The sequence below is a fragment of the Ahaetulla prasina genome, chromosome 3 (genome assembly GCF_028640845.1).
Source record: "Ahaetulla prasina isolate Xishuangbanna chromosome 3, ASM2864084v1, whole genome shotgun sequence".
NCBI lineage: Eukaryota > Metazoa > Chordata > Lepidosauria > Squamata > Colubridae > Ahaetulla > Ahaetulla prasina.
Genome location: NC_080541.1, coordinates 188,767,830 through 188,792,728, shown reverse-complemented (window position 1 = coordinate 188,792,728; position 24,899 = coordinate 188,767,830). Strand labels below are relative to the sequence as shown.

The window sequence follows — 24,899 nt, the reverse complement described above, 5'->3', positions numbered from 1 at the left end:
ATGATATAAATCCTTCCCTACCATCCAGAAAATCCAGTTGCCTCCTGAAAAAGCACCTTTAGGACTTGCCTTGTAAACTATTAATTTTAAACTACTGATGTGAATTAAGATACAATTAACCTAATAATATGAATTATGGTGATATAATTACTTTTTGAACAAATTACAAAAACAAAACTCAGATATGATATCTGAAATCTTGGGCAATCAGTGGAATTTGGATGAAATACAGTTACCTTTCTAAATCATATTGAGCTCTTACCTCGGCAAAAATCAGGCCAAGTCCTTACAAAATTCAAACTCACAAATATTCTCTCATTTCTACCTCTGCTTTTCCTCTTCCTGCCTTTATTTGCAATGAGATATTTATGTTTGCTAATACCTTTTCTACTTGTGGATATATAACTCACTGAAAGTCAAACAAGAACAGGAGAAATCCTCTGCTGCAACTTTTCATCAGTGCAATAATTTGATGTGTGGGACTGCATCTCCCAGTATGATAAGGGTGGGTGGGTTTGGGATTGTAGTTGACCATAGCTGAAAAGTGTCACATTGGAGAAGGATGCTTGGTTCACATACTACTGAGAATGGCGGCATACTCACATGTCCAGTCACTAACTATTTGAACATGAGACTGAAATGGTCCAGCCACTCTTGCCAGTTTCAGAGTATACTGACGTCCTGGGATTAGCATTTCAAAGGTGATATTAGCCTCTGCCAGTGTCAAATTTTTTATCACTAATTGGGACTTGGTTTCCAGAAGAGCTCCTACATATAAGCCTCTGCTTTTGAAGGGATTCTGCCAAGAAGCATGGAGCGACCTCATTCTATGACCATCATTGCTAAGTTTCAGGTGCTCTGGAGGCAAAGGATCTGAAGGAAGGAGAAAGGAACCAATATCAGATACTATAAGCAAATACTTACAATTAACCATAGTTATTTCTTAGACAGTTGCCTAGTAACATCTGTCCTGAAGGAAACATGGAATTCTAAATCCAGACTAGTTGATTCTCAGGCAAGTCTTGATCACAAGGCTCTGAACAGTTGGATCCTACTTGTCATTGGAACAGACTGTGCATAAAAACAACCTGCTAATAGTTGCATGTTCTCCCTATAGTTGCTTTAGTTATCTAATCTAAAATTAATAAGAGAATAACAAAATAAAAGTTGGAAAGGACCCCCCTGCATTCAAGCAGGAGACCCTATGCCTTTCCAGACAAGTGGCTGTCCAGTCTCCAGTGATGGCCTACCCATAACTTCTGAAATAATCCATGCCTAAAGTCTACCAGGCATAATGCTTATGGAATTATATGCATTTTCTTCATCCCCTATAACATCATGTACAGCAAGGAATGCCAAACTTATGTGGGCTCCTATGCTCATTAAAATCAAAAAATCAGCTTTTGTGTTGCAATGTTAGCAAAGACCTTAACTGTTAGAACAAAAATGCACAATTCTCTCAGCAAAAGTGAAGTCAAGGGACACATTTTACTCTGGACTATTTAAAGGGATGAAGGAGAACTGTCTGTGAGAGTTGACATATTATTTTTGCCTCACCCACAATCCTTACTTTAAAAAATGAAACACCAAATATTTTGGCCTTTCCCACTTGGGGATGGAATGGTGGGAAGCTCCCTCATGTTTTGTAAAATGGTAGCTTGCTCTTAATCAGAGAGGCTCCATTCTCAAAGGCAAAGGCACAAGATAAGCTTCTCTTAGTCCACAGGACAGTTGTGCATGAGCTATGCCCAGTACCTTTGGTGGTCCTATTGCTCTTTTTTAGAATTTCCACCCTTTCACACTAAGGCTATTATGGTTGCAAGCTCTTGCATAAGAGTTAAGGTTGAGAAGTTATGCCGATTTTAACTTTCCTATTCAAGCCAACTAGGTTACATAATTTTATTGTGTAGATACATATACACAAATACATATTTTTCTGATGTTGTTTGGAAGAAAGACTGTAAAGCTAAACTACCAATACTATATTAATTTCATTACCTAGCCAGGTAACCTGTGTTGCTACTTAATTTGGATAAAGGAATGTCTGCAAGCAAACAACCAAGTTCAGAACGCACAAAACTTTGCAATAAAAAAGGATACTGGATAACTTCATTTTTTGCATCCCTGATGTATCCCCCCTCCCCATTGTTTATACTTTTTGTGCCCCTTTTGGGACACAACATAACAGACCAATGTTGACACTCACATGTCCAGTTGCTGAGATGCAGGGGTGAAGAAATATGGGGGCCTGCAATGGTGCAGATCTCCAAGGCATATTGAGTGCCTGGTGTTAACCCTTCATAAAGTTGGCTGGAGGACTGCTTAGGCAATGAACTGTTTTGCAACATTATGAGGGGCTTCATGGTATATAACGTTGTCACATAACCAGTTCCAGCTGCTGCTTGCCAATGAGCCTGAAGCATGTAGGCACTGCCTTGATTCAATAAATTCCCACTAGATGGAGCTTTGGGATCTGAAAAGGAGAAAAAAAAACACCCAGAATATTGTGAGCAGGCTTTCTTATAAAAGACCTGGAACAATCCAAGATGGGAAACTATGATCTGAGAAATGGCAGAGTAGAACAACAATAAAAAAAGAAAAGGCCTCCTGACAAAGCCTTTAATGGTTGTTTGAATGCATCCTGCTATTCAAATCACATGTGCATTCTCCTTCTCCTTACTAGAATCCAGGAGAAGTTATTTGGTCCCATACTGAATTGTAATTTCAAACTAGACAGAGGTTATCAGGCACATTGTGTCCACTGTCGTCATAGCAACTGATTGGACTCTAATCTAGCAGGGATGGATCACCTTTGGTTGCAATCTCTTATGCTTTCTTCTCCTTTAACTGCCAAAAATCAAGATCACATTTTTTCCATTTTGATTTTGAAAACACAACAAAATTGTAGAATATTCTCTACAATGGACAAACATTATTTCTTTTAAATTCAAGATTTTTTTTTAAATCTATGTATCTTTATGTACCTGCTTTTGCTGGCTTTTGCCTCCCATTTCACAATGGCCTAAATGCTGCCCCCAGGAACCAAATGCAAACATACCCAAACCCACCCCTCACATTCCTGGAGGACAATCTCTGAGTGGAAGATAATGTATCTTTACTTTTCTCAGTCAGTATCCCACTCAAATCAAACATTTGCAGGCAGGTATTTCAGACGTTACTTTGCAACCCTCCCATCTATTTTTTCCCTCTAACATCTGAAATTCAGCTCTCACTTACAAGTCCAGGCAGAGATGCTTTTTGCTGTTGCTTTATGGGGCCCAGCAATAGCTGTAACCCAAGCAGTATAGTGGGTTCCAGGGGGCAGGTCAGTAAAGATGACATATGTGCTGTTCCCTCCCACAGATACATTTCTGACCATAATGTTGCTGTCTCCTTTCTGCAGAATCACCAAATAGGATTCTCTTTCACCAGCTGCTGAGTTCCATGAAGCTTTCAAAATGCCTCTGCCATAGTTGATCAAATTTACATTGTCTGGTTTCAGGGGGTCTATAAGAAGATGAGAGGAAGAATCAATACAATTAATGGTTGGTACTGATAAAAGATATGTTGTACTTTAATATAAGTCATGTGTTAGACCCCAGTAGCAGTTTGCGTACTGAGCCAATAGATCAGCAGATGATGCTGTCAATATGTCATTACACCACATTCGGCAACATCTTGAATTTATGCACTGGTCCCTTTCATGGTCCAGCTCAATGTTCAATACCATCATTCCAGAACTTCTCTACTCTAAATTGATCCAGCTCACTGTACCTACTCATACTTGTAGGTGGCTAATCAGTTTTATGACAGATAGGAAGCAACAGGTGACATTAGGAAAAATAATAATAATAATAATAATAACAACAATATCAGAGTTGGAAGGGACCTTGGAGGTCTTCTAGTCCAACTCCCTGCCCAGGCAACAAACCCTACACCATTTCAGACAAATGGCTATCCAACATTTTCTTAAAAATTTCCAGTGTTGGAGCATTTACAACTTCTGCAGGCAACATCTAGTAATTTTCAGGACTGTGTAATTTTTAGAACTGTCTTTCAGGACTGGGTGCTCTCTCCATTGCTCTTTTCTTTATATACCAATGATTGCATCTCAAGAAAACCTTCTGTTAATGTTCTGAAGTTTTCAGATGATACAACGGTCATTGCCTCATTCGAGACGATGAAGAGTCTGAATATAGATGGGAGGCTGAACAACTGGCCCTGTGGTGCAGCTGTAACAATCTGGAATTGAACACGCTTAAAATTGTAGAGATGAGAGTGGATTTTAGGAGGAGCTCTTCTATTTTACCACCTCTTACCATATTGAATAGCACAATATATTGCACATATATTGAATAGCACATATTCAATAGCATAACAGCAGCAGAATCCTTCAAATTTTGGGGTTCTATTAATCTCCCAGGACTTGAAATGGACACTTAACATTAAACCATCATTAAAAAGGCACAACAAAGAATGTTCTTCCTGAGTGAACTCAAGAACTTCTGAGGAACTGTTGATAAAGTTTTACAGAGAAATTATTGACTCTGTTATTTATACTTCTATAACTGTCTGGTTTCAGACAGGACAGATACAGACTCCAACTCAGACTGAAATGCTCCCGGTTCAGACTGGATCGGCCAATCCAGTAGCAATGGTGGTGGGTGGTTCGGAGAACCGGTAGCAAAAATCCCTGCCCCCCCCCGCCCAGCTGATCGTCAGAGCCTCTTTTTAAAAAACTTTTAAAACCATTTTTTTAAAAGGTAAAAAAGCTGAAGTCTGCTAGGCAAAAAATGGGGGGTGTACGCAAAAAATGGGAGGTGGGGGGATTCATGTATGTGTATGTGTGTGTGAGAGAGGGGGGGAGAGAGAGAGAAAGAGAGAAAGAAAGAAAGAAAGAAAGAAAGAAAGAAAGAAAGAAAGAAAGAAAGAAAGAAAAGAGGGAGGGAGGGAGGGAGAGGAGGGAAAAGGAGAGGAAGGAAGGACTACAAACCTGGCACTAGACACAGCTTCAGAGGGCTGAAAGGGACCTGGAGGTCATCTAGTCCAACCCTGCTCCAGCAGGACATGTTAGTGAGTTTCTGTCTTTTGATCCCCCAGCCATATAGCCACGCCCACACAGTCACAAGACACCCCCCACCAAGCCACTCCCACCAAGCCATGCCCACAGAACCAGTGAAATTTAGATTTCACCACTGCTCCAACTGATACTTAAGACTACAGAAAGAACAATTGCAATCAACCTGCCTTCTATAGAAGTCCTGTATATTGCGCTGGGTCAGAAGGAGGGCTGAGAAGGTATCTTCAGATCCCTCATATCCTGGACATAAATTGTTTCAACTCCTCCCCTTGGGATGGTGCTAAAGGCCATTGCAGGCCAAAACAACTAGATTCAGGGACAGTTTTTTCTCTTGGGTCATCAATCTACTGAACACCTAATTCTCACAGTGCTGTCTAATGTCTATGTATATTTACCATGTAGTATGACTGTAATAAATTATCATTATTTTTCTTACTCCACATTATTAGTATTATTATTAGTATTAGTATCACTATTCTGTTGCTTTGCATGTACACCGAGAGTTTCTGCACCAGAGGCAATTTCCTCATGTTTATAATCACACTTGGTTAGATAACATATTCAATTCAATAGATCTGGAGATCATTAAATAGGGCAACTCTTGAGTAGAATGCATCTCCTTTATTTCACACAATTCATCTCCCTTATTTCACACAAAGAAGAAACTACTTTTAAATAAAGATCTATCACTCAATCAATCATAGCTCTTCAAATTCTCAACTGCTCACGTACTTCCTGGTTCTATGTTTCATCCTTGAATATAGACTAAGATAGACACTATAATGGGACACAGAAGTATCAAAACAGGCATATTTTTCCAGACCACATCCAACTGAATACTCAATCAGAATGGATCTTTACTGCTCTGGATTGCTCAAATAGATAAGGATATATTTAGAACATGAATTCAATATGCAGGAAAATGAGATATAGCTTTAATTAAAATATAATGGCTCTAGGGGAAACACAGGCTTCAAAGAAGGAACAGAACACAGTCCTTTTGAATATAAAGAGTGAAAGGAGTATAAAAGACTCAATTTGTATCATGTTGATTTCCAGAAAGAACTGAATTCCAGAAAGTAAAACAATAATAATAACTGTCATAACAGTAACAATAATAATTTCCCCTTGGAGCAAATTCTCTCTCTTCAGTGAGGCTGAAAGCTATAAGGGCAACTGCCTTGCTATCAGAAGCTTCAAACAAACTGCCAGATATCAGCTGAGAAGGCAGACATCTCCAATGTCCATTAATGCAAACAAAAAACTATGAAAGAATTCACAAATAATTTCAGTAAAGTGAAAAAGTACAGACTAACTGAAAAAATACAGATACAGTACCTGAAACACAACATATCAGACAATAATTATTGAAAAGGAAAAAAACTGTGGTTCATAGATGTAGCAACACCAGGAGATAGGCATACTGATGAAAAACGAATAGAAAAAGTTAACGAAATATCAGGGTTTGCAAATTCTGGAAGAAAATATTAGTATTAGAACACAGAGATAGCTTAATGATAGGCAAAGGGATCCGAAGGGACCACCTGCTTTAAAAATTAAGCATCATTTGCAGCAGGTAAGTTGAGTGAAAGTACATCCAGTTAGCTTTTTGAAATCCTAAACTTGTGACTACATAAATAAAAGATAGTTTACCTATTCAAAAGGACAATTCTGGAGGAACTCCTACACTAGGGAAACATAAGTAGAGAACAAACACCGTACCAGCCTTAAAAATTCCATCTATTCATACAGAGAGTATTTGCTATCCTTATAAAGCAATAATAAAGCTTTCGGTCTCTTAGAACAGAAACTTTCTATTCTCACACAGGTAAACCTCTTCTGAAATTCATCTGATTCATAAGGTCTGCCCACTTCCAAGTATCGTAAGCAAATAGATTGCTGCATACTTACATGTATAAACGGTGATATTGGGACCCTTAACCAGGTAAGGCCCAGACAAAGCTTTAACCTCCAGGTGATAGGGTGTTCCAGGCTCCAAGTGCTGGAAGGTGTAGTTAGTTAGGCCTCTCTTAAGTGACACTGTCCTGCTGTCAGCAGGGCTGTGCAGGTTCTGCAGAGTGAAATACAGCCATTCTGCTCCCTCTGAGTTAGTCCATGAGGCAGTCAAACTAAAGCTGGAATTGTCGTTCTGAAATGTCAGGGCCCTGGGAGGACTGGGAGCTGTTGGGACAAAAGAGGTCCATAGAGAGTCATCACTCTAAGGAGGAATTCATCTTTCTCACAAATCTATGAAAACAAGCAGCCTGCACTGATAAATTAGCCTTAGGAACATGGAACTGCAACTACCTTATAAATACGTTCATAAACTACCTGGATCTGGAAGGTTTTTTAAAAAATTCAGCCTACTGACATATACCCTTTCTAGGCCAAAATGGCCTTTGACTGGTTTGTTTGACTTGAACAAATATGAAAATTGGCTTAATTATGTTGACATCTAAACTATTAAAATTAATGAAATGAAATATATTTCACTTATATTTCATTAGAGGGAATTGTTTCTCTCTTGTACCATTTAATATTACAATTTGAAATAACTTTTGGAGGGGTTCTGCACTCACATCTTTCAAATACATTTCAAACTGTGCTGCTTTGCTTCAAAAGAAAAGAAATTCTGTCTTCATGGTATATCATCTTCTGTCCTGAAGATGATATAGATATTTGTCTATTACAGGAGCTTCTTACGGTTTTATCAAATCTGGCTAAATAATGCTGACTTACTTTCTATAGCCGTACCGCACAAACTATTTATGAAGCATACATAAACAATCAGGGACATGGGCCTATTGGTACAACTGGATGGATTCTGCTAATACTTGCACATAATTGATTTTATTCTCTGGTTAATCTACCCATTTCCAAATACCTGTCCATTCTCGTGAATTGGTGCTTGCTTTGTAATATCCAGCCCATGTGGTGATACGGAGGGCGTATTCACTGCCCGGTAAAAGCTTCTCAAAGCGGAAAGTGGTGGTTCCTCTAGCAATGGTTGTATTCTTGACAAGAGCCTGTGAATCTATGTGGTAGAGAAGCAACTGGTAGACATCTTTCCCACCTGGGGGTTCACTCCAGGAGGCCAATAATACTGAAGGACTTTCATGACTCAAGATAACATCCCGCACAGGTAATGGTTCTTAAATAAAACACAAGTTAAAAAAAATAGTTGTCAATGAGAAAAGGCATCCATACCAAGGTGTTACACTTTCACTTATCATACCTGAAGCCCTCATGTTAACATACTCCCAAATGTTACTGCAGTGTTGATTTTGCAGTTTGGTAATAAATAAAAAAGGTGGACAATGAAAGTTTAAGCATAATTATTGAGAAAGGTGATTCTTTTGGTGCATTCAGGATTGGACAAGGAAATTCTCAACCGATATGCAAATAGTCAGGTGCAAGAAATCTATACGCAAGTAGGCAGCTTATTTTGCATTTTGTTGCCACTTTCTCAAAACTAACTGCAATTTGACAATGATAGTTCTGAATTGTACTAAAATAGGATTTATCCCACCCAAGCCCCCCTCCCCCCACTGAGCAGGTTTCTGCTGATGAGCACATCCACCTTTCTAAGATTATTATAAGCCTGAAAAGCCTTTAAAAAAAAGTTGCATGTAGTTGAACACAATCACCCACTTCAGATGGGCCAACAGAAAATTATAAACTACTTCTACAATGAGTGGCTTCTGAGGTTCCTATGTTAACAAAGACAATGTCAGAATGTTGCAGTGCTTATGGTAGTGCCATAGTAAGAACAGCCTGTTGCAAAATAATGCTGAGCTGACATTACTGCCAACATACTGCAGATTCTGGCATTATCGTCAACAATTACATCTGTCTTCTGTGCAAGTCACATGGATAGACTACATATCAGAGTGCCTTTGTTTATTTCCATATGCACTTGAAAATACAAATTACAGGCTAGAAAGAGAAAGCAACTAGCATTTTGTTGAATAAGATGCCAATCTATTCAGATTTGGAGGAATGTGTTCATTATCACCTACATGAAAAATCATGTAACAGGCAGTAAAAAGAAATAAATGAACTTGAATATGACATTTATTCCAATGTATATAACTGTTTTGAAATACAGTATTTAAAAAACAGAATGAAGTCTTAATGAAAAGTGTCATTAGTGTCATAACCCAAAACAACCTATCATTTTTGTCTTCCAAATTCAATTTTTTTAAATGAAACATAACAGCTGATAATGGATTATGGAATAATGACCTTTCCTTTACACATACTGTATGTTTTGAAGTTTTGAACTACTGTTTAAATAGCTGTGATGACTTTTCTAGGCCATCTGCTAGAAAGTATATTGTTATCAGTTGACTTAGATATTACTACTCATGCAAGAATGTGCCCTGAACTTGTATGGTTTTATATTGTGAGATTAGTTTTGGACATTGTGGCTTGAAGACATGACAAAACATTGAATGTATGAATCAAAGTGGAAGAGGACAATCACCATATATCAAAATACAAATTTGCTGAAAATGATACCAAGCTATAAACTTGCCTCTTACCTGTCTGCCCAGTGATTCTTCTACTGGAATTCTGTGCACATGCAAGCAATGCAGTGATTTCAATCATATATTGTGTCCCAGGAAGCAAACCTTGGAAGCTGAAGCTGGTGGTATTGACTGTAGATGATCCATTCTGCAGTAGAGTATTTGTGTCCAAGTCATAAAGAGCTAATGAGAAGCTCTGGGCACCTCCCAAGGGATATTCCCAGGTTAGAAAGAGAGCATTTGAATAACCCCAATTGCTGATGGTCACATTCAGTGGGTATCCTGCAGAAGATAGAACATATGGTGCTTAGCAAATGTATTGCTTTCGAGCATTTGGTGCTTTTAATTTTATTCCCAATGCTTCTTGTCTACATGACATATACCAGTGGCACTTAATCAGTTGAACTGAGGAATTTGAAAAATTTCACCAAGACATCATCATTATCTACTTCAGTATCAACATGAACAGCACATATAATTTGAAGTTATGATGGAACTCCTCAGAGCTACTTAGGACCCAGACTCAAAGTTTTGAAGCCACCCAATCACATTTTGAGTGCTTGGCAACCAGCTTGCATTTATGGCTGTTTGCAGCATCTCACAATTTACAGTTTTTGCTGGAAATGATTTCCGGCAAAAAAATGCCCATTGCAGACCATGAATTTGCTTAATGATCACCATGTTCACTTAATAACCATCCTGTTCCCTTTATGATTGCCATGATCTCTTAACAATCACTGCAAATAAGATTATAAAAATAGTCCAGTGATATAAAAAAAGTCATACAAAACCTTTGCTAGACCAATTTTCGAATACAGCTCATCTGCCTGGAATCTGAACTGTATATCGGACATTAATACAATTGAACGAATCCAGAGGTATTTCACAAGAAGAGTACTCCACTCCTCTGCTCACAACAGAATACCTTATGCCACCAGGCTTGAAATTTTGGGCTTAGACAATTTAGAACCACGCTGCCTTTGGTCTGATCTAAGCGTAGTACACAAAATTATCTGCTACATCTTACCTATCAATGACTACTTCAGCTTCAACCACAATAAAAGTTGTGGGCCTCTGGTGGCTCAACAGACTAATGCAGTCTGTTATTAACAGCAGCTGCTTGCAATTACTGCAGGTTCAAGCCCCACCAGGCCCAAGGTTGACTCAGCCTTCCATCCTTTATAAGGTAGGTAAAATGAGGATCCAGATTGTTGGGGGCAATAAGTTGACTTTGTATATAATATACAAATGGATGAAGACTATTGCTTGACATAGTGTAAGCCGCCCTGAGTCTTCGGAGAAGGGCGGGATATAAATGGAAATAAATAATAATAATAATATAGGAGCACACAATAAATACAAACTTAAGGTAAACTGCTCCAATCTTGACTGCAGAAAATACGACTTCAGCAACAGAGTGGTCAATGCCTGGAATACACTACCAGACTCTGTGGTTACATCCCCAAACCCCCATAACTTTAACTTTAGACTGTCTACTGTTGACCTCACCCCAGGGGCGTGCATAAGCGCACCAATGTGCCTACCATCCCTGTCCTACTATCCCCATTTATTTGTATCCATTTCCTGTATTCTTAATGTTTATAATTATATCTGTTATCTTACACGTTTGACAAATAAAATAAAACTATGGTGACCTGTTTAACAACTATCATGACTTACAACCGTAATTCCTAACTCAATTACGATGTACTACAGTTCAGGGTCTGAACTGTAGTTTATATACTAGGTCCATGTAATTGACAGACAACATCTTATACAAGAAATGGTCTGATCACTGTATCTGAATATAGATGCAAAGCTCAGCCTATAATTAAAAGACTAAAGATGAACATCATAATTGAGCCACATTTTTTCTGGATCTTCATGCTGCACATGCATTTAAATTCACATTCTTAAATTAGGAAATGTAAAACAGGTTTCCACATTTCCAGGTGTGGCCACCTACAGATTTTAAAAAGTGAAAAAGTAACTTCCTGTCATCTACAACTCTCAGATAAAACTTGTGCATTTATAGACAAAATCACAAAAGTTAAAATGTTCAACAAATCTGGATACCTGCTTTATCTTCATGTCAGCTCACTTGCTGCAATATACTAGACCCGTGATGGTGAACCTATGGCATGCGTGCCGGAAGTGGCACACAGACCCATCTCTCCAGGCACACCAGCCGTCGCCCATTGCTCTTCTGGGTTCCAGCGTGCATGCTGGTCTTCATGCATGTGGGAGTGCCAGAAACCGGAGGAGCAGCTCCCTGGTGCACATGCGCATGCCGGGAAGCTGAGTTTCTGGTTTCCGGTGCGCATACTGGTCTTTGTGGGCGCATGCGCACCAGAAACTGGAAAACTAGGCGCCCGACATGCATGTGCATGCCAGAAACCGGAAGGTCAGCTTCCTGGCATGCATATGCATGCCGGGAAACTGCTCTTCCAGTTTCTGGTGCTCCCCTGCACAAGGGATCTGGCTCCCGGGCCTTGAGTTTGACACTGCTGCCTTATAACATCACTCATACTATTACTGTTCACCATTTTCTACTTTTATATCTACCTATATCTCATAACTGAAATTAATATTTCACACTTCTGAATAAGAGCTCTCTAATCAATGACAATTTATCCTATACTAAATCTGCAGAAAAAAAGATATGGAGGCATCTTGGGTGATTAAAATTCAGCATATGAATAGATAAGAATATAATTTTTTATTGGCCAAGTGTGATTGGACACACAAGGAATTTGGTGCATATGCTCTCAGTGTACATAAAAGATACCTTCATCCAGGTACAACACTTACAACACTTAATGATGGTCATAGGGTACAAATTTTACACTTAATGATACAACACTTAATGATAGTCATAGGCTACAAATAAGCAATCAGGAACCAATCAATATCAATATAAATCATAAGGATACAAGCAACTAAGTTACAGTCATACAATCATAAGTGGAAGGAGATGGATGATGGGAATGATGAGAAGATTAATAGTAGTGCAGATTTAGTAAATAGTTTGACAGCGTTGAGGGAATTATTTGTTTGTATGGAGTGGCTTTATTAACAGTTCAAGGAAGAACTTTGTTACTAATCCATGGTAAGAAATACTTTTAAGCATTTATAATTAGAAAGATTTGTGTTTGTTTTAGAGTAGAAATACTGTATTTGGTTCCTAACATTAAAAAAAAAGTACAAATCTGTTTGCTTGCAAAATCTATGCTAGTCTTATCCTTGACAATTTCCTCTGGTAATTGCTATGTATGTGGCATGTGCTGAACTGACCTATTTGAAATTCCTGCATGCTACAATTAATGGTTGAGCAAGCATGTGGCCTGATTTAATTAACACTGAGGAAAAAAAACCTCAAGAAAATGTCAGCTCTCTACAATCTGTATTTGATTTCATTGCTATTGGAAAAGAAAGAATGAACTCAAGTTTTAAAATTAATGGCCTGCTATTGCTTCTCTCGAATATATATGCAACATTGCATCTTAGTGCTAGCAAAATACGTTTTTGCTTGTTCAGAAAAGGGCACCCAGGGTTTGCTGAGTGCAGTATCCACTGCAGCACAGAATGCTTCTAGAAAAGCTGAATCTGAGGATTGGAAGATTCTCTGAAAACTGGTTACAGCCATTGATTGCCCTAAATCCTATTATGATATACTTCATTTTAGCTTAATATAGTTTGAAAAAACAGATATTGAGATCTGTAACCGTAATGACTTAATGACTCAATGTGTGTACAACATGATGCCAATGTGCATGGACACCTTCTTTGTGTCTCACCTAGTATATTTTTTTTTAAAAAAACTTAATTAATACAAAGTACTACAAAGGAAAGCACAAACTTCTAAGCATAACCTGTATTTCCAACAAAGCCTTTGCTCCCCACCCCTACCCCAGAGGCATTTCTAGAACATAATTGTGAGTGACTGAGGCCCAGTGCTTTATTTTGAAGCCTGCTCAGGAAAAAAAATGAAAATAACCTAAAATAATAGAGAAGATTCCCAGACTAGCCTTCTCAACTGTAGTTTTTTGACTGGATATACCCAGTGGTGGGATTCAAGTAATTTAACAACCGGTTCTCTGCCCTAATGATTTCTTCCAACAACCAGTTTGCCAAACTGCTCACAAAGTTAACAACCGGTTCTCCCAAAGTGGTGTGAACTGGCTGAATCCCACCACTGGATATACCCATAGTGGAAAATATTTATTGTGATTATTGATAACATGCTCTCAAATTCTGAAGAATCCATTAAAAAAGATTGACATAAAACTTTATATGAATCAAAGCAAAACAGAACGTTATTTTTTACATGAAGAACTAGAGGAAGTTCCATGATTTGCTTTAGGCCAATAGGCATAAATATATTCCACAAGCACAAACTTGAAATTTGATGTACTCTAATGCCAGGATCATTTTAACTATTACTGAATGACACAGTACGTTTCAAATTAGATAGCTATAGCTTACTTTGGTATGTTGTGTGAATCCAGCCTCTGTATTTATTTTAGGCTTCAGTTTGTTGTGTAAACCCAGGCAATCAAATTAATTCAGTAAACCATAGTTCAGTTAACCATAATCTAGTGTATTTCGCAACCATGTTTGTGAATCTGTAACTTAAAAAGATTTTTTTTTTCAAATTTAGGTTTCCACAGATGCTGAACTGAGTGGAAGGAGAGGAAATCTTACATTCCCCAAAGTCAAGCCCTTTCTCCGCATCTCCCTGGGAAATTAAGGCAAGAAAGACGAGAAAAACCTTGCTGACTCTCTTCAATCTCTAACCCATTCTTCCTTGGAGCGGTCTCCAGGGAAATTACTGTGGCTTTAAAAACGTGTGGACACATTATAATTTTGATGGCCCAGGGTACAAAGTGATTATTCCTGAAATGTTCTGGCAATTCCCAGTGATAATGGGTAAAAAGCTACCCCGAGTCTCTTGACAGTGAAATGGGTAAAAAGGCCTTACCTTTTTCGTTTGATACTCCTCCCTCTAAAGGTTTTTGCCATTCTGTTTGATTGCATCTGTCATCCTGTATGATTAGAACACATACAATTATTTCCTCACTTTTTAACTTAATTTCATGATTCAGAGTGGCAAAATGAATAAATACAAACAATAAGAAATACTCAAAGGCTTCTTGATGAAGGAAGCCCCACACTATCAAAACTGCATCTGTATTGCAGTGAGAAATTTCTAACTTAATGAAATCTTTTCTCCATCATTATTTTTTCCTATATCTAATGTAAGATGTTGCCAATTCCTGGCTGACATATTACGGAGAACTCTGGCACTCTGAAGTCTCACTGCAGAAAATAGGAGAAGGAAGGTGTGCTGGTTATGTTTGCTGCCTAAAAATAATAAAGACAATATATAAATAAATAATGCTTTCAAATTGTGGTGTAGGAGAAGACTCTTGAGAGTTCCTTGGATTGCAAGGAGATCAAGGATCAGTCAATCATAAAGGAAATCAACCCTGACTGTTCTTTGGGAGGACAGATACTGAAGCTGAAGCTCAAATGCTTTAGCCACCAAATGAGAAGAGAGGACTCATTGGAAAAGACCCTGATGTTGGGAAATATTGAATGCAAAAGGAGAAGGGGCTCAGTAGAGGATAAGATGATTAGATGGTATCAAGGCAATGACCATGAAGGCAAACTCTGGGAGACAATGGAGGGCCTGGCGTGCTATGGCCCATGGGCTTACATACAGTCAGACACGACTTAGCGACTAAACATAAATACAAATGTAACAAGGGGAATAGAATAGAATAGAATAGAATAGAATAGAATAGAATTTTTTATTGGCCAAGTATGATTGGACACACAAGGAATTTGTCTTGGTGCATATGCTTTTAGTGTACATAAAAGAAAAGATACCTTCATCAAGGTACAACATTTACAACACAAATGATGGTCAATATATCAATATAAATCATAAGGATTACCAGCAACAAAGTTATAGTCATACAGTCATAAATGGAAAGAGATTGGTAATGGGAACGATTTATTTATTTATTTATTATTTATTTTTATTTATTTATTATTCAAACTTTTATACCGCCCTATCTCCCGAAGGACTCAGGGCGGTTTACAGCCTTATAAAACATAAAATATAATATAAATACATGTTAAAACAACATTTAAAAAACTTATTCCATTAGGCCAAATTTAAAACTATTGTTAAAATACAAAACCCCATTAAAATTAAATTTATAAAAAATCAAACCCTAGGCTAGCCCTGCACGGATAAATAGATGTGTCTTAAGCTCGCGGCGAAAGGTTCGGAGGTCGGGAAGTTGACGTGATCCTGGGGGGAGCTCGTTCCAGAGGGTGGGAGCCCCCACAGAGAAGGTCCTTCCCCTGGGTGTCTCCAGTCGGCACTGCCTGGCGGACGGCACCCTGAGAGTCCCTCCCTGTGAGAGCATATGGGTCGGTGGGAGGTAGTCGGTGGCAGCAGGTGGTCCCGTAAATAACCCGGCCCTATGCCATGGAGCGCTTTGAAGATGGTCACCAAAACCTTGAAGCACACCCGAGAGGCCACAGGTAGCCAGTGCAGTCTGCGCAGGAGAGGTGTCACGTGGGAGCCACGAGGGGCTCCCTCTATTACCCGCACAGCTGCGTTCTGAACTAACTGAAGCCTCCGGATGCTCTTCAAGGGGAGCCCCATGTAGAGAGCATTGCAGTAATCCAAGCGAGATGTAACGAGCGCGTGAGTGACTGTGCATAGGGCACCCCGGTCTAGAAAGGGGCGCAACTGGCGAACCTGGTAAAAAGCTCTCCTGGAGACGGCCGTCAAATGATCTTCGAAAGACAGCCGTCCATCCAGGAGGACACCCAAGTTGCGGACCCTTTCCATTGGGGCCAATAACTCGCCCCCAACAGTCAGTTGCGGCTGCAGCTGACTGTACCAAGGTGCCGGCATCCACAGCCACTCCGTCTTGGAGGGATTGAGTTTGAGCCTGTTTCTCCCCATCCAGACCCGTACGGCTTCCAGGCACCGGGACAGCACGTCGATAGCTTCATTGGGGTGGCCCGGGGTGGAGAAGTACAACTGAGTATCATCAGCGTACAGATGATATCTCACCCCAAAGCCACTGATGATCTCACCCAGCGGCTTCATATAGATGTTGAACAGAAGGGGTGAGAGAATCGACCCCTGCGGCACCCCACAAGTGAGGTACCTCGGAGACGACCTCTGCCCCCCTGTCAACACCATCTGCGACCGGTCGGAGAGATAGGAGGAGAACCACCGATAAACGGTGCCTCCCACTCCCAATCCCTCCAACCGGTGCAGCAGGATACCATGGTCGATGGTATCAAAAGTCGCTGAGAGGTCTAATAGAACCAGGGCAGAGGAAAAACCCCTATCCCTGGCCCTCTAGAGATCATCAACCAACACGACCAAAGCCGTCTCCGTGTTATAACCGGGCCGGAAGCCAGACTGGAACAGGTCTAGATAGACAGATTCATCCAGGTACTGGGGTAGTTGACATGCCACCACACTCTCTACAACCTTCGCCGTAAAGCGAAGGTTGGAGACTGGACGATAATTACCTAAAACAGCCGGATCCAGGGAGGGCTTCTTCAGGAGGGGTCTCACCACCGCTTCTTTCAAGGCGGCGGGGACGACCCCCTCCAACAAAGAAGCATTTATAATCTCCCGGAGCCAGCCTCGTGTCACCTCCTGTGTGGCCAGCACCAACCAGGAGGGGCACGGGTCCAGTAAACATGTGGTGGCGTTCAACTTCCCCAGCAACCTGTCCATGTCCTCGGGAGCCACAGGATCAAATCCATCCCAAACAGTCTCGACAAGACGGGTCTCTGACATCTCACCTGGATCCACGCAATTTTGATCCAGACCATCCCGAAGCTGAGCGATTTTATCGTATAGATAACCGTTAAACTCCTCGGCTCGCCCTTGTAACAGGTCATCCCACACCCTCTGTTGAAGGAGGGAGCGGGTCACCCGAAACAGGGCGGCCGGGCGGTTATCTGCCGACGCAATGAGGGAGGAGACGAAGGAACGTCTCGCTTCCCTCAGTGCCACCAGGTAGGTCCTACTAAAAGACCTAACTAGTGTCCGATCAGCCTCCGAACGGCTGGATCTCCAAATACTCTCTAGGCGTCTTCTCCGGCGTTTCATCTCCCTCAGCTCCTCAGAGAACCAAGGAGCTGGTTGAGACCTACGCCGGGTCAGGCGATGAGAAGATTAATAGTGTGATACCAAACTGCACAAGATTTATGCACAAGAGCTACTCATTTTTCTTTTCTTTTTGTCTGTACTTGCCTGTGAAATTCTGGTTTGGTGTTTCAAACCACATAACTTACTAAAGCACAACTTGCAGTTATCAGAGTTATGCCTGCCTCATATTTTGGGTTGAACAGAAACTTCTCACAGCCTAGTATTATCCTTTGCTGATCAGAAAGAATTCTATTGAACATCTCCATAATCACAGAACTATTTAAAGGACAGATACTCCTTCCTTTTTAGTAGAAAGCTACTATCATTGTTTTGACTCTAGCTAGGCTGAGCACACAATGCCAAGGTCTCATCACCTGCATCCAAGTTGTGCTTTCTGGGAAACCAAACTCATCAGTAGATACTGTTTTTTGTTCAAAGGAACTGAATTTGCTTTATTCTGTAGTGTGCTGCAGAGTTCACTTGAACTCCTTTGGTTCAAAGGTCAAATTATTACACTACAGCTGTAGGGATTCCCTTACATAAAATTTGTTTGGTGCCCAGGAAAGGGTTTTGTCTGAGAGTAGGAGAACATAGGGTCAAGCCAGATATTAAATGCAACCCCCTTTAAGCGTTTGTGGTTGATGTACAACATGGAAATTTAAGTATCAAAATAGTGGTAGGAAGGCTTGTTATACTTGTTCTTTATTTCTATCATCTGTGGGAAAGCTACCAATAGAAGGAAAAGAGAAAAGACCATAATTCTGAATAAAAAATGGATGGCAAAGAAAGAATCAACCCCTCATCCCATTCCCCATTTTTTCAGTAATATCTGTAACCTTCTGCATTTGCTTTTACTTTTAAACTATGATAAGGAAGCCCAGATACTATACATATGTATAATCTATTTCTATATATAGTCATTCCAAAGTTGCTTTTCAAAAGGCAACTGGACTTTCTTGGTTTTTCCCTTGAAGACACTTCACTACTCATCCAAGAAATCTTCAAGGAAAAAAACCCAAGAAATTCCAGTTGCCACTTGAAAAGCATCTTTGGAACAACTATGATCTGGATGTTTGAGAATCGCCACAGACATATATTTAGTTGTTGCCTCCAATAATATCCTACTGGTCAAATTGCGCCAACTATGTCCTAACCATTATCAACAAGGAATACTGCAGACTAAAATGGGTGATCTAGTTTAAGTTATCTTACTAAAAATTATTATGGTAAAACTTAATTGACCAAAACACAATTGGGATAGAAGTCAGTATCTATGTGCCATATTGTTAGGACCACTGCATATAGGACAGTGATGGCTAACCTTTTCCGGACTGAGTGCCCAAAGTGCGCATAAGTGGCTGAACCCCCAAAATGCAATGCACACATCCCCGCGCATGCACCCCATCCCCACACATTTGCGTGATTCCTCCTGGACGTACCCCGCACTCTCATGCATGCATGGCAGAGACCCAAAAACCAGCTGGCTGGCGGAAGGCGCAAACATATGTGGAACGAACTGGGGCGATGGCTCACATGCCATCAGACAGGGAACTGCGTGCCACCTCTGGCATGCATGCCATAGGTTCGCCAACATGGATATAGGAGATTGCTCCTTAGAATGTAAGAGATTTGTATGATAAAAAGTATGAGAAAGGAAAGGAAAGTTGTATGTTTCTTAAAGTAAGAGAAAGGGAAGGATATCATGGAGCCTAATAAAGATGGCCTGATTGTATGAACAAGATACGACAAATACGTGCAGGGAAATGAAAGTATTTATGAATGAAAAGGATAAAATGTATTAATTTTATAAATAATAAATACATTTATTAATAATACATTTATAAATAAATACATTCAATAAATATTATAGAAGAATGAAGTTCTCATGTGAGTGCGTAAGAAAATAGAAATCCATAGGTTGACTATAGAAATATGTTGGCTAAGGATGTAAATGCATAGATATTTTTCTGTACAGATAATGCATGTTGTTGACTGAGAAACTAAATAATTTGCACAGAATGTTTAGATAAATTGAATGATGCACCAGGGATCTGAAAATGGGTCTGAAAAATAATGCATCAAAGACATAGGGTCATACTTCACAAGGAAATTGGAGTAAATGATTGCAAGTCATACATTAATTGTATAAAGTAGAACAGGGATGTCAAATTGATGGCCCACAGGCCATGCCCACCCCAGCTCTGCAAAAGGAAAAAACGTCGTGAAATGTCACATGATGGCAACCTGACGTCACAAGTTTGACACCCGTGAACTAGAGCAAGCAGATGAATTTGTGTACCTTGGTAGTACATTTAACATAGGATCATGAATGCAGACATTTTAACATGCCCAAATAATGCTACAAAGGCAGTAGTGGTCCGTTATAAGGAATCTGTTGAAAGAAGTGAAAATTGTGTTTAAAGATGTGCTTCTACCTATTTTGATATATGGAAGTGAGAACTGGGTGTGTTAAAAGCTACATAGTTAAATGGAGCAGGCATGGGAGATTAGTGTGTGTAGTAAAACAAGAAGAAATGAATGCTAAGTAAATATGGATTAAACACTAAGTATTGAAGTGGTTTGGTCATATAGAGCGGGAATTATGACTGAATCGCAAAACAAATATATGAAGATAAAGTAAGTAGGTTGAGATAAAGAAAAAAACGAAGAAAGTCACAGTTGGATGAAGTATTGAGATTTTCAGAAACAGAAAGAGAAGCTTAAAGAAAAACAGCATTGTATCAAACATAATGATGTGGCAGAAACAAGGATAATTTCTAAAAACAGAAAAAAGTGCATGGGAAGAAAATAGTGTTGGCCTAGTTTTTTATGCTTGCTTTTATTTTCTAATCTTATTAGTGTATTCTCTTTGTCTTACTCTTTTCTTGGACTCTGCATAAGGTGTTTACCCCAAAAGAAAACAGCACCAGAAGTCCTTTCTGCAACAAAGTCACAGAGTTGTGCCTCTATGGTTTACAGTTTATCAACTTTAGATAGAAACATTAAGAAAGCTACGCAAGGTGGCAAGAAGATTCTCAGATGAAGGTAAGAAGGGTTAATATAATATAACTCATGGTAGTATCTTCCTAAAATCCAGCAGGCAGCTCACCATAGTTTTGACCAAAATATCTGAGCTCACACACTGCAGTGTGCTAAATTATAAACCACAGTTTTCAATTCAAGCCATACCAAAGCAGCCCTGTGAATCTTTGAATAAGAAAAGCAAGTTTTCTGAGGAAAATTGTGAGCAAGGAGAATGCAGAAGTTTATACCAGCTCCCTTCAACAATTTAGATATTTCTAGAGGATGGTGGTTTGCAGTTCTCACTTCCCGCCACCCCCCCACCCAAACAGAATGTCCAGCAGCTGGATCAGCTGGATTAATATTACCATCCACTTCTTTGGCGGGCACCACGTTGGGGAAGGCTTGTTCAGGAACTTGAGTACAGCCTGCCTTCCCCGTCTCTTTTCGCAGCCTTGCGTTAACACCGAATGGTTGCATTTGCACCACGCATTTAACCAGGTCAATACCGTCTTAGAGCTGCACGCATCCGACTCCTTTGGTCTCGTTTGGTTTTGGCAGAAATTAATTCCTTGCCGCTACTCACCCCGCCCCGCCCCACGCGGAGTAAGCCCACCCGCTCCCGCGAGGAAAGCCTCAGTCGAGGGATGTGCTTACCTCCCAGACGTGGGCCAGTGCGGGGGCCCAAACGAAGGGCAGGACCCCCACCACCACCAGCAGCAGCAGCATTGGGTGCCCGGACAAGCTCCCGAGAGGAAGAGGCACCGCGGGACCCCTCAGGTCCCTTTTCCCGGAGGCTCTCCAGCTGTAGTAGCTGCCTCTGCGGCAACAGGCTTCCCACATACAAGGGTGACCTCAAAGCTTTGGCATGCAGGATGCCAACGATCGCCTTCAAAGCCGCTGCCTGCGACCGGCGGGTTTAGGGCAAGGCTTCCTCGCGAGTGGCGAGTATCCGTGCCGGAGCAGACACGGAAACGCTTCTCTCTCTCACTCTCTCTCCGGGTGGAGGTGGGGCGGTGGGGGAGGATCGGCTACTCCCTGGGTCTTATATACGCCTCTCTCTGCGTGCGCGCCGGCGCGCTCCCGTCCACGAGAAAGAAAGAACGGCTGCGAGCCTAGCCGGCGGCGGCGTTCCTCGGTGTGGGCGTGCCTGCCTGCCTCTTCTTTGGGTGCGAGTTCCTCGGAGAGGCAGCCTTTGGGTCCTGGTCGCTCAGAGCCGGTGTAAAAGAACGAGGCGGTGAAAGCGGAGGAGAATTTCTGGGGAAGGGAGGCGGGGGAGTGGATCGCGGGGGGCTCGGTTCTTCTTTTAGGCCGAATGCCGGACCAATGCGTTTAACCTCCCGAGGGAGTTGTCGGTGTGGCGCCCGACTAAAATGTGCTCCTTCCTCGCCTTTTCTCTTCCTCCGCAGGGACGAAGCCTGAGCCGCCACCAGGCGTTTTTGCTCTTCTCCCGGAAACGCCGAAGTGGAAAAGGAAAGCACGTTTGAGCCGAGTTTCGAGGATAGCCAAACCTAAGCTGGAACCTGTAATAGAAACAACTGGTCATATCTCAAAACCTAAGTGGAAAGTAAATTGCAGTCCGTGTAGTTTTTTTTCTTTTTACCCCACCCCATAGAGAATTTCATAGGACGACTTGCAGCCACGGGTCATTTTCTGGACCTGAATTATTAGGTCACTTGAAGGCTTTCCCACCTGTTTTCACTGTCAGGTTAACCTGCTGGCTGGCAAGCTTTGCCCTTCAAACAAGCTTATGTTTAATTGGATAAGCTGAGAAAATTTAAAAAAAATACAACATCTTAAAGATGAATGAATTATGGTAGACACTTTGGGAAAGTGTAAGCATTACTAAGATTTGAAATCTATGAATCAACATTGCATCCACTTAGTATAGATGTGTTGCTCTAAACTCTGAATCATGCACGCTAATAATTAGCTTTCACAACTTGTTTGCTTGAGAGAATGCCTGAAAACATACACACACACACACACACGTACGTGCACACACACTATATAAAAGAAGATTTTCCTAATCTGGGTTTCAGCATCCCAATCAGCCATCTGTAATATCCATCTCTTTTCCCACTATGGTTATAAACCGCATAGAAGTTCAAACTGCCCTGTTAATCCCTGGAAAGCAATTGGGGAACCCCAGAAACAAGTTGCTATTATAGGAAATTGTGTCAACTATCTGATACTGCCTACCCACTCCACCCTGCCATTCCCCATTAGAGGAAAGGTAACTGGACCAGTTTGAGCTTAGAGAAGCTAATCCACCTGACAGGGAAAGATTCCAGATAAAAGCTGCTCACCTCAAGTAGATGTGCCATCTTGGCTGGCCAAATAAAGGGCGGAACTAGAGAAACATACAAGTTAAGAGGAAGAAACAGAGCAGGAGAAGAGGCAACTATAGGTAATCCTTGGCTTACAACAGTTCGCTTAGTGACCAAAGTTACAATGGTCCTGAAAAAAGTGACTTATGACCATTTTTCATGCTTATGACTATTGCAGCATCCCTATGGTCACATGATTTACGTTCAGAAGCTTGACAACTGACCTCCATTTATGACGGTTGCAGTGTCCCTTTTGCGACCTTCTGACAAGCAAAGTCAGTGTGGAAGCCAGATTCACTTAACAACCTTGTTTCTAATTTAACAAATGTGGCAAGAAAAGTCATAAAAAGAGGCAAAACTCACTTAACGAATCTCTCACTTAGCAACATACATTTTGGGCTCAATTGTGGTCGTATGTTGAAGAATATCTGTAGTAGTGGTGGGTTTCAAATTTTTTTACTACCGGTTCTGTGGGCGTGGCTTGGTGGGCATGGCATGGTTTGGGCATGGCAGGGGAAGGATACTGTAAAATCTCCATTCCTACCCTACTCCAGGAGAAGGATACTGCAAAATCCCCATTTCCTCCTGATCAGCTGGGACTTTGGAAGCAGAGAATAGATGTGGGCGGGGCCACTCAGAATTTTTACTACCGGTTCTCCGAACTACTCAAAATTTCTGCTACTGGTTCTCCAGAATTGGTCAGAACCTGCTCAAACCCACCTCTGATCTGTAGTTATTTTCTCCCAGAAACATGCCAGAAACCAGTCAAGAAAAAGGAATACAAAACCTTTCCAGTCCTAGGCACTGATTCCAGATCTTCTCAGACAACTGATGCCATCATTTTCCATTGATTTTGTCTTTGCAAAGTATTTCTGGAGTGTTTTAAGCCTCTTGGTTATACTTCTGATTCGGAGGAAGGGAAGGTCTGCTTGCCAGAGGTGGAGAACATGCCTGTAAGGAACCTGTGTGTTTCTCCATTCATGCCTGACTGAAATCTAATTCCTATTTATAGTTTCCTGGGACAATGAGAGATTAACCGGCATACATTATGCATTAGATTTTATGGGAAAGAAAGCTTCTGTGACAGGAAAGAATCTGAGATGAAGAAATACGTTAATATGCCTCAACTTGAAGAGACAGGAACACAAGCATTTGTCTTATTATTAATAGACATATTAATACGATTTAGGAGGTGATGGTCCCTCAGAAGTGAATTACTTATTTTGCAAGAAACTATCCTGCTTTGAAAACGAGGACTAATAAAAATTTTTGAAAAATTGTTGCAAAAATATTAAACTTTTTTTTTAGATATGGAATCTGTCCTCTATAGTTTGGAATTGTTTTGTTTAAATTTTATTACATCTCAGTAGATTAGATGTATTTATTTATTTATTTATTTATTTCATTTATTTATTTTTATACCGCCCTTCTCCCGAAGGACTCAGGGCGGTGTACAGGCAAAATAAAACAGATAGTACAATATACAATTTAAAATGCAATTAAAAAACTTATTTTAAAATTGGCCTGAAAAGTATACAATGAACTAAAAACCCCATTTAAAATTAGTTAATAAGAAATTAAAATTTAATAAAATTCAATTTAAGCCAGCCCTGCGCGAATAAAAAGATATGTCTTCAGTTCGCGACGGAATGTCCGAAGGTCAGGTATTTGGCGTAAACCCGGGGGAAGTTTGTTCCAGAGTGTGGGAGCCCCCACAGAGAAGGACCTTCCCCTGGGGGCCG

General features: G+C 40.6%; 1 protein-coding gene across 6 annotated transcripts in view; it reads right to left on the bottom strand.

Annotated features, from left to right (window-relative positions):
- The window catches only part of LOC131194953 (receptor-type tyrosine-protein phosphatase V-like), a 76,717-nt gene that overhangs the window by 40,345 nt on the left and 11,473 nt on the right, over positions 1-24,899 (bottom strand). For all 6 annotated transcript variants that reach the window (XR_009154356.1, XR_009154357.1, XM_058176578.1 and 3 more), the window contains exons 2-9: positions 21,485-22,350; positions 14,591-14,654; positions 9,625-9,891; positions 7,965-8,231; positions 6,992-7,261; positions 3,238-3,507; positions 2,207-2,473; positions 604-873 (exon numbers count right to left, since the gene is read on the bottom strand). Coding sequence is in view for 4 of the 6 variants with exons in the window: in XM_058176578.1 (XP_058032561.1) it covers positions 604-873; positions 2,207-2,473; positions 3,238-3,507; positions 6,992-7,261; positions 7,965-8,231; positions 9,625-9,891; positions 14,591-14,654; positions 21,485-21,670 (1,861 nt within the window). In the remaining 2 variants the exon portion in view is untranslated. The remainder of the gene's footprint in view (positions 1-603; positions 874-2,206; positions 2,474-3,237; positions 3,508-6,991; positions 7,262-7,964; positions 8,232-9,624; positions 9,892-14,590; positions 14,655-21,484; positions 22,351-24,899) is intronic.